Source organism: Syzygium oleosum, unplaced genomic scaffold, assembly GCF_021117445.2.
Source record: "Syzygium oleosum isolate NSW1041296 unplaced genomic scaffold, Sole_v2.1 Sole_v2.22, whole genome shotgun sequence".
Taxonomy (NCBI): Eukaryota; Viridiplantae; Streptophyta; class Magnoliopsida; order Myrtales; family Myrtaceae; genus Syzygium; species Syzygium oleosum.
In genome coordinates, this window is record NW_026607506.1 from 2,597,594 (window position 1) to 2,606,671 (window position 9,078).

Sequence of the window (9,078 nt, forward strand, 5' to 3'; positions counted from 1 at the left end):
GAGAAACCAGCATGAATTTTGGCTCGCCTCTGACCTGCGGTGTGGCTTTCGGTGGATCGCTTCGAAGATCGGAAGTCTTTTAACTCGATGCGACTTTCTTGTCTCGAATAAGTTACGGCAATCGTACTGCACGGTCGTCGTTCGGGTCCGGGGCAACGGCATCGAAAAATCCCTCCTCCATTTGTCGAAACCATCGAACGACGACGACGACATGAAAGAAGGCGAATGCTCCGGCGGCATGATCACACCACGCTCAGTAGAGGTTTCTGCATTACCAGGGAAGTATCGTGTCGCACGTCCGCATCACACCGTGATGAAAAGTCTGTACAATTGCCGTCCGCGAACGGCTGGAATGTATGGGAGTCAGTTTTGCAGCCACGTGCCGTGCCCATATTTCCAAAGGTAAGCATGGTAAATACTTTCTTACATCAACACCGACAACAAAATCTACTGAATGCCCAAGCAAAAAACAGAAGAAGAAAATTTACCACCCGCTAGGCAATTAATTTTTGACTGTTTTGACTTGGAACGAGTGAAAAAAAAATCAGGCAGGTCTTTTTTGACCTCGGGGTCTACTATGCTGTCCCCAAAATCAGGCAGCACCGTGCATGGCTTCGCGGATCACCGTTCATCTCCAACGGAGATCTTCTCCGGTGGGCCCCACCGCGACAATCTCCTCTTCTTCTTTTTGTTTTTTTTTTCTCTCTCTGTTTTTTTTTTTTCTCTTTGGCGAAAGCGGATACCAAGACGACGCAAATCGCCACCAAGAAGGCACAGCTCATTTAGCCCTTAATTAAACCTGCGAAATCTCCCCCCCCCCCCCCTCCTTTTTACTCTCTAATCCACCCAAATCCCCTTAATCAAAACCAAATCATAACTCTATAACCGAAGGAAAGCACCATAAAAAGAAACAAATTAGCTCGCGATGCCTTTGACCTAGAAAAAAAAGGAAAAATTCCTAAAAATATCAGAGGTAACTACATATCATTCTCATGAACCACATGGGTTTCACTTCTCCGATCACATCATATCATATAAATTATTGAATGCGGGATTAGAGAACTCGCGTGGAATTGCTCCGGTACAAATTGGATTGAATAGAAAAGCAATATAATCGAGCCGTAAAACCTCTCGTGCGGTGCACTGGTAAATTTTGCGCGTCGCATCAAATTCACTTTTTTTTATCGGTGTTGGCTCGGGGATTATTAATTTTTACTTTCGTGCGAGATTCGACTGGATAGAAAAATTCCGAAATGATTACCGGGTTAATGAGCTGGTGGTGGTGGTGGGCAAAGAGATAGCGACGGAGGTGGTCCAAGGTCGCGCCCTCGAAATCGGATCCAGCTCAGCCTTGCTGCCGTGCTCCACCCGCGAGGGGCAAATACGTCATTCCGCCCCCCGCGGATTACATGCTCCACCTCCGGGATTCTGCTTCTGGATTAGATTAAAAGCCACACTTAATCACGACATTAATTAATCAAGGTTTAGAGATAATAAAACAAAAGCATTTATTTATTTATTTATTTCTTGTAATTCTTCTTCTACTATTTTATTTATTTATTTATTTCTTTTGCTTTAATGATGTTTTTTGGAGCTTTTCCAACGTCTTGCCTTTTAAGTGACACTTCGAGTCCGAACTCCGAACCTCTCTCTCATCGCATTCCACCCCCCACCACCGCCGGAACCGCCGCCGCCGGAACCGCCGCCGCCGGCGTCAGTCCACCTCCGCCTCCGCCGCCGCGTCCTTCTCTCTCTCTCTCCGTCTAGGCTCGAGGAGAGCTGGACGGTGAATGCTGAACCGGCGGACGACGCCCTGAGCTGGGAGATCTCTCCAGTTTGGCTTCCGCGAACTCGCTGCGTTCGAGCTCGAGCTCGAGCGCGCGCTCTCCTCTGGAGCTGCATTCACTCCGGTGAGTTCGATTCCTATTGCGAATCCGGCGGTTTCCGCTCTTACATTGGTTCTCTCTGCGTTCGTCTGCGCGCTGTCTAGTATAGGACTCGCCGGCGGAAACAGAACGGGAAGCTTTCCGATGATGATTCCGCGCTCCTCGATTATGACGTCGCCGATCATCCTAAGCGAGGAAGCTCCTTCGGTTTTTTGCTTTGGCGTGCTCGCGTTTGCTCTTTCCGTCGCTGTCGGCGACGGGCGTCCTGCGCTGGATTCTTTCCGTTTCCAGGTCCGCTTCTGTAATCGTGCGAATGGTCCCCGGCGTTGGCCGGATTTTGGCCGTAAATGCCCCATACGTCGCCGTCGGGTTCCGGTTCCCGATCACGAGCTCTTGGGAGCTTCGGTGCTCGTTCGCTAGTGTTCTGCTGCGATTTGTGCATGTGTTTGATCCGTCTCTCAGTTTTCGCCGCGGAAAATTGAGCCGTCTTTCTTTTCTTTTTTTCCTTTCGTTTTTCGAGTTCATCGTCTTTCGCTATCATCTGAAATCGCGTTCTCATTTCCTGCTCCCGTTTCCAGTTTCCCTTTTTTAGTAAGTGTGAGATCGTTACCGTTTAAAGTTTTCCGATCACTTTTTTTTTGTTGTGGGGGGAGCAGTTTGTCTTTGCTCACATCAATCGTCTCAGCGTGCTTGTTCTTCCAAGTTGAATTTTGCGTGAACAAGGTCGTGACGATGTTCTGGATGTGTTTTTGTCTCAGTAGCTGCATTGCGAATTTACGGTGTCCGTCTTCGTCCCTCGACGATGCATGTGGTGTTTACTCATTTGTGTATGCGGACTGCGAAATCGACATCCTGTCGTCCTCAATTCGGGGAAATGCAAGTGAGAGCAGGCATGATCTGTAGAGAAACTTGCGGGTCTTCTCTTCCCTTCATAGCTGGGGAACAAGCAATGGAGATTTTAGCATCACTAGTCATCGACTGCGTCACTCGAACAGAGTGATAATGTGTCTCGTTGTCTGATCTGACCTTTATTTGCATTTCGGTCGGGCTGGAACGTCGAACAGAAGACTGCGAAATTGAAGTTCTTCTGATCTTTGTCCAGCTCGATGTTAAAAGATTAAGTAGGAGTCGCACTTGTAACGGGTTGAAGTCTCCTTCATCAGATAGTTCAATTGGCAGCCTATTGTTTCTCATGCCCTTGGAATTTATTTCATCCAAGTTTTGATTTCTCATCCTTTGCTCATTATGAGAAACTTCTTTTGGTCCGTGGGATCGATTACGACAATATGCCTGCTGACAACAACACTTCTTTTCGTTCCCTTACTTTGAGTTCAGTTTTGGTTCTTTGTTAGAGCAATTCCTCGTCCTTTAGATTTTCGGTCCAATTGGAATGTTCTGCTCTGATATTGCTGTACACTCAAAAAGATATGAGTGATGTACGAGTTTAATTGAAGAACCTGGTTTATATTTTTTTATATTCCCTCGAATACCAACTAGAATATTGTCTTAAAAAGAGAATACCAACCAGATTACAGTGCTCTACTCAAACGGATAAGAATCACTCCGGTTTGGATTATGTTGTTTCAGATTTCAACATGATTTTAGCTTGAATTACATTAAGAAGCTTTTTCCATCAGGGACGAAATTTAACTCATATATGAAGGGGATTGCAGAGTTATAAACGACACAGCTGTATTTGGCTATTACTCATGAAGCTATCGTATAGAAGTTTGGTTTCAAAAGAATCTGAAGACTTGGAATACCTATTGGATCCAATTGTTGCTTGAATTGCCAAATCTTTAGTGGGTGATGTTACCTGTTTTTCACTACCTATCGTATGTGTTAATATGCAATCAGTCCCACTCAAATGTCTCTCCTTCCCTGGCGCTCTCTGATCAATCAAATGTTGTACAGGGATCTGCACCCGAAGGATATCACCAGGCTTGGAAGATATTATCACACAGGTATTGCTCTATTGTTGTTGGATTAATACTGGGAAGTGTGTACAGCCACCTGTTCGCTAATGTGTTACATTTCACTTCACTATAGGGCTAAGTAATTGACGGATATGGAGCGTCGAAGTTGGCCATGGAAGAGAAAATCGTCGGACAAGTCTTCTGCTGAGAAAGCAGCAGCTATATTGGACTCTGCCAGTGCTGCCGTTACACAGGCAAAGACCCAGGTTGATCAGGTTCGTTTGCTGATAGATATAGTAACTCAGCATTGGGTCGTGCCTTTTTCTTCTGAGTACCTGGAATTTCCTTTTTCAATCCGTCCTCGAAGTCTGCCAAACTGGTTGCATGTGTTGAATGTCTATCAGAATGTGTACTCCTGATACATTCTTGACCCAATTTCTGGGTGAACTTCCTGCTTCTACTTTGTTCTTGTTCTGTGTGGTGAAGTCCTCTTAATTGTTGGTTTAGATGGTTTGCCGAAACCACCAATATGCCATATACATGTGAACATTTGCAGATGCCCCAGATGCAATTTTACCTTCTCCCTTACCCTCCTTAGTAGATTGACTCCTGTACATACACTGATCTAAGTTAATTCTTCTTCAAGGTTCCTTTTTTTCCGTGTAATTTGCTCATCAAAATCAGCAGTGCTATCTTTCTAGGTGCAGCAAAATATCACATTCACTATTATTTCCCTTATATCAATTGTTCTCCTATTTAAAAGGTCCCATTTGAATTTATTCCCTCATGTATAGTTTTTCGTTTCTTCAGTAACCCCTTAGGCTAAACTTAGGTGAGTTTTGGTGTTTTTTTTTTTTTTCTATGCAAGTTTGTGTTTTTTTGTTTATGTCCTTACACGATGTTCTCCCTTTGCTGTTCACAGGATAACTACAAGAAACCGAATTATGTTCAAATTTCTGTGGAGTCCTATTCACATCTCACCAGTTTAGAGGATCAAGTAAAGATATACGAGGAGCAAGTTCAAACACTTGAGGAACAGATTAATGAATTAAATGAAAAACTATCTGCCGCCAATTCAGAGATAACAACAAAGGAGAACCTGGTGAAACAGCACACGAAAGTTGCTGAAGAAGCTGTCTCAGGTATACTGCCAAGCTATTCAAGTCACATGAGAAATACTGGCAGAGCAGAAGCACTTGTTTTATTGACCTTTCTAGCTGAATCATTTGACAGGTTGGGAAAAGGCTGAGGCAGAAGCTTTGGCATTGAAAGGTCATCTAGAGTCGGTAACTCTCGAGAAGCTTACTGCTGAAGATCGTGCATCCCATCTGGATGGTGCTCTTAAGGAGTGCATGAGGCAGATACGGAATCTGAAGGAAGATCATGAAAAGAATTTACAAGAAGTTGTTCTTTCCAAAACCAAGCAGTGGGAAAAAATCAAGCATGAATTTGAAGCCAAGATCATCAGTCTGGACCAAGAACTGCTTCGTTCTGCGGCTGACAATGCTGCACTTTCGAGGTCACTTCAAGAGCGTTCTAACATGCTAATTAAGATCAGTGAAGAAAAATCAAAGGCTGAGGCAGACATCGAGCTGTTAAAGAGCGATATTGAATCATGTGAAAAGGAGATTAATTCCCTTAAATATGAACTTCATGTTGCTTCTAAAGAACTTGAAATACGCAATGAAGAGAAGAACATGAGTGTGAGGTCTGCAGAAGCAGCCAACAAACAGCATATGGAGGGTGTCAAGAAAATAGCCAAGCTAGAGGCAGAATGCCAAAGACTACGTGGTTTAGTTCGAAAGAAATTGCCTGGTCCTGCAGCACTCGCCCAAATGAAGATGGAGGTCGAGAGTTTAGGTCGAGATTATGGAGATTCTCGCCTGAGGAGGTCTCCGGTCAGGCCTCCTAGTCCTTACCTTTCTCCTATGCCAGAATTTTCTCTTGAGAATGTGCAGAAATTCCACAAGGAAAATGAGTTCCTTACAGAACGTTTGTTGGCAACGGAAGAAGAGACAAAGATGCTGAAAGAAGCTTTAGCAAAACGCAATAGTGAATTGCAGGTGTCAAGGAACATGTGTGCCAAGACTGCTAGCAAACTTCAAATTCTAGAAGCGCAATTGCAGATCAGCAATCAAGACAGAAGCTCACTGAAACCGATCGTTCAAATTCCAGCTGATGCTTCTTTCAGTCATAATGCCAGCAACCCCCCTAGCTTGACCTCAATGTCTGAAGATGGAAACGAAGATGAAAGAAGTTGCGCCGAGTCCTGGGCAACAGCACTAATCTCTGAGCTCTCTCATTTTAAGAAGGGAGAGAACATTGAGAAACCAGTTAAAGCTGACAATGCGAGTGACTTGGAGCTTATGGATGACTTCCTTGAAATGGAGAAGTTGGCAAATAATTCAAACCGATCCATTTCTGTTTCGGATGGTTCAGTTATCAAGGGACCTGACACTCCTTGCAACAGTGCCCCAGGAGAAACTACTAGGGGCAAAGATTCGGATTCATCTCCCACTGGGCCATGTTCTGATGTTGAAGCATTATCAGCAAGTCATGAATCTGCCACGAAGATGACATTGATGAAGCTGCAATCGCGAATCTCTTCAATTTTTGACACTAGATCAAATGGGGATGCCGTGGACAAAATTTGGAAGGATATCAAACAAGTTTTGCAGGATGCACATGATACACTTCATCTACACCCCATGTCTTGCACTTCGGATGAGAAGCAGTGTTCTGATGTGTTATCCAACAGGAAAACTTGTGCTGAAGATGCTTCCGCCCCCGGTGGAAAAGATCTCGATTGGATGGGAGATGCCAAGCCAGCTAATGGAGCTGATCAGACATTAAGTAAAGAAATGGCAGCTTCTATTATCCAGATTCATGAATTTGTACTGCTTCTAGGCAAAGAGGCAATGGCGGTCCATGAAATATCTGTTGATGGTGATGGATTAGACAGGAAAATCGAGGAGTTTTCTGTTACCTTCCATAAAGTGCTAAATAACGACGCAAATTTGTTTAATTTTGTTCTTGACCTTTCTCTTGTTTTAGATAAGGCTAGAGCGCTTAAGTTTAATATCCTTGGATACAAGGGTGTTGAATCAGAAGTTAGCAGTCCTGATTGCATCGACAAGGTTGCACTGCCTGAGAATAAGGTTATTCAACGGGATGCTTCAAGAGAGAGTTATGAAAATGGCTGCAGAAACAGCAAGGGTCTCACTCCGAATCCTGATGTTTCTGATGATAATGGAGGGTCAGACTATGAAATAAGTACTTCGCTGAAAATCTCTTTGGAGGATTATGAAAAATTAAGATCTGAGAAAGACAAAATGGCCATGGACTTGGCCAACTCAACTGAGAACTTAGAGATAACGAAGACCCAGTTACAAGAATTGGAGCAGCTGCTAGGAGAAGTGAAGACACAGCTGGCCGCTTCTCAAAATTCTTACAGCTTGGCAGAGACTCAGCTGAAATGTATGGCAGAGTCATACAGATCTCTGGAAGCGCGTGCACATGAATTAGAAGCTGAAATAAAAATTCTGCAGGCAAAAATAGAGAGCCAGGATAATGAATTTCAGGAGGAAAAGAGAGGTCATCAAGATGCTTTGGCCAGATGCAAGGATCTTGAAGAACGTTTGCTGAGGTTTTCACTTTGCATCACACTTTTTTCATAACATTTTCGTTATACTTTCCTGGCATAATCTGCATGATATTGCTAATAGCTGTGACTGGTCAAGCAAAAGGTGGCTTGGAGTAAAATTCTTTTCCCCCATGTTTTACCGCTTGCTTATTTTCATGCTCGCTTTCTCTTTTCCTTCACATCCCCCCTCCCCCAAACAAAGTTTACTTTTCTCTGTCCGTAGCTTGACGCATGTGAACGCTGCTTGCAACTGGTCCATTCATTCAATCTTAGCAATTTCTCTTGACATCCTTGCTTTCATGTAAGTTGACTCTATTTTCTGATTCCTGGATTATCCATTTATGTGTAGGAATGAGAGCTGCTCATCACAGGGTGATGCTGACCAAAGCAAACAGGTTGGTCCTTATCCTTAATGTTGGTGGTCCATAGATGGATTGAGCATTTTCTACAAAAACCAAATTTTCACCTTCACCTTAATTTATTCTGCTTGTGATGGCTTCTGTGTTTGTCCATTGCTGAATTTGATTTATCACTCATTGCTTTGCTCATTTCGTTTCTAGGTGGGTGCATGTGTGGGTTTTGTAGCTTTAAAGCAGTGCCACAAGCAATTGATTAGAGCTGAAATTCCACCATTATGTTTCTTCTTTATTCCATGACAAGCAGTTTGTTTTTGGTTGCAGGAGAAGGAGCTTGCAGCTGCAGCAGAGAAGCTAGCAGAGTGTCAAGAAACAATTTTCCTACTGGGCAAACAATTAAAAGCATTACATCCAAATTCGGAGCTCACAAGTTCCCAGGAAAACGAGAGAACTCAAAAGGAGGACGAAACTAGGGTTGGGGGCATGAACTTGCAAGACATGGATCAGGCTGAGATGGATGATGTCTCAATAACCAGTTTGCAACGAACGGGCGATGAATCGCCGCTGCATTCTCATAACTTCCCGTGCAGCCCCTCAGAAAGTGAAGCAAGCTTTCTGAGATCTCCTGTCAATTCCAAACGTCCAAAGCACAGACCCACCTTGTCGACCTCTTCGTCTTCCTCGTCAGGCCCTACTCCCGAGAAGCAACAGAGAGGATTCAGCAGATTCTTCTCCTCGAAAGGCAAGAACAGCCAATAGGGCTCGCGACGGGGACAACCAGCACCTTGTATAGGTCGGGTTCCAAATAGGTCGGGTTCCAAACCTGCGCTAATAACATATCTCGGGTACAAAAGATGATGTAATATTACTCAGACCGGATGTTCATATTCATGTGGTAGTTTGCAAGTTGGGAGGTTCAACTGGTGAGGTTGAATCGGCCGGGTTTTCCAAATGACAGGATTTTGCAACTAGCTTCTGTACATGAGTTATGTTTCTGTTAATTCCATCTCTTTGCCAACTTGCTGTCTCTTATTGACCAAGACATTTTTTCGCTACTCATTCCTCATATACGGCTAATACAAACATAGCGTTTATTGTGATGTTTTGTCCGAATAGTTCAGGAAGAAACGAGCACGAGAACGAGCATGTACTTGTACAAATCAAGCTCAGGAGCTCAATACTGTCTCATTCCTTGCGTATATAATATAACACAGGAGTTTTAGAATCCTCTGGCCCATGTGATTATTTGGTTCAATAGGCTGAAGCCTGCAGGCCAT

The 9,078-nt window shown here is 43.9% G+C and overlaps 1 protein-coding gene across 2 annotated transcripts; it reads left to right on the top strand.

Moving 5' to 3' along the window:
* The first annotated feature begins 1,638 nt into the window (after positions 1 to 1,638).
* Positions 1,639 to 8,819, top strand: LOC115669782 (filament-like plant protein 4). Of its 2 annotated transcripts, none has more exons than XM_056321183.1 (7): positions 1,639 to 1,910; positions 3,801 to 3,850; positions 3,936 to 4,077; positions 4,725 to 4,944; positions 5,036 to 7,448; positions 7,795 to 7,840; positions 8,126 to 8,819. In XM_056321183.1, the coding sequence occupies exons 3-7, from the start codon at positions 3,955 to 3,957 to the stop codon at positions 8,558 to 8,560; spliced, it is 3,237 nt and encodes a 1,078-aa protein (XP_056177158.1). In that variant the 5' UTR covers positions 1,639 to 1,910; positions 3,801 to 3,850; positions 3,936 to 3,954; the 3' UTR covers positions 8,561 to 8,819. The 2 variants fall into 2 exon arrangements, with proteins under 2 accessions (XP_056177158.1, XP_056177159.1); XM_056321184.1 differs by lacking the exon at positions 1,639 to 1,910 and adding an exon at positions 2,532 to 2,609.
* The last annotated feature ends 259 nt before the right edge of the window (positions 8,820 to 9,078 follow it).

Bases quoted from the DNA above. Each gene is read 5' to 3' on its own strand.
- LOC115669782 (XM_056321183.1), top strand. From the start codon at position 3,955: ATGGAGCGTCGAAGTTGGCCATGGAAGAGAAAATCGTCGGACAAGTCT. The intron at 4,078-4,724 runs GTTCGTTTGCTG...TGCTGTTCACAG, and splicing joins CAAAGACCCAGGTTGATCAG to GATAACTACAAGAAACCGAA. The intron at 4,945-5,035 runs GTATACTGCCAA...ATCATTTGACAG, and splicing joins TGCTGAAGAAGCTGTCTCAG to GTTGGGAAAAGGCTGAGGCA.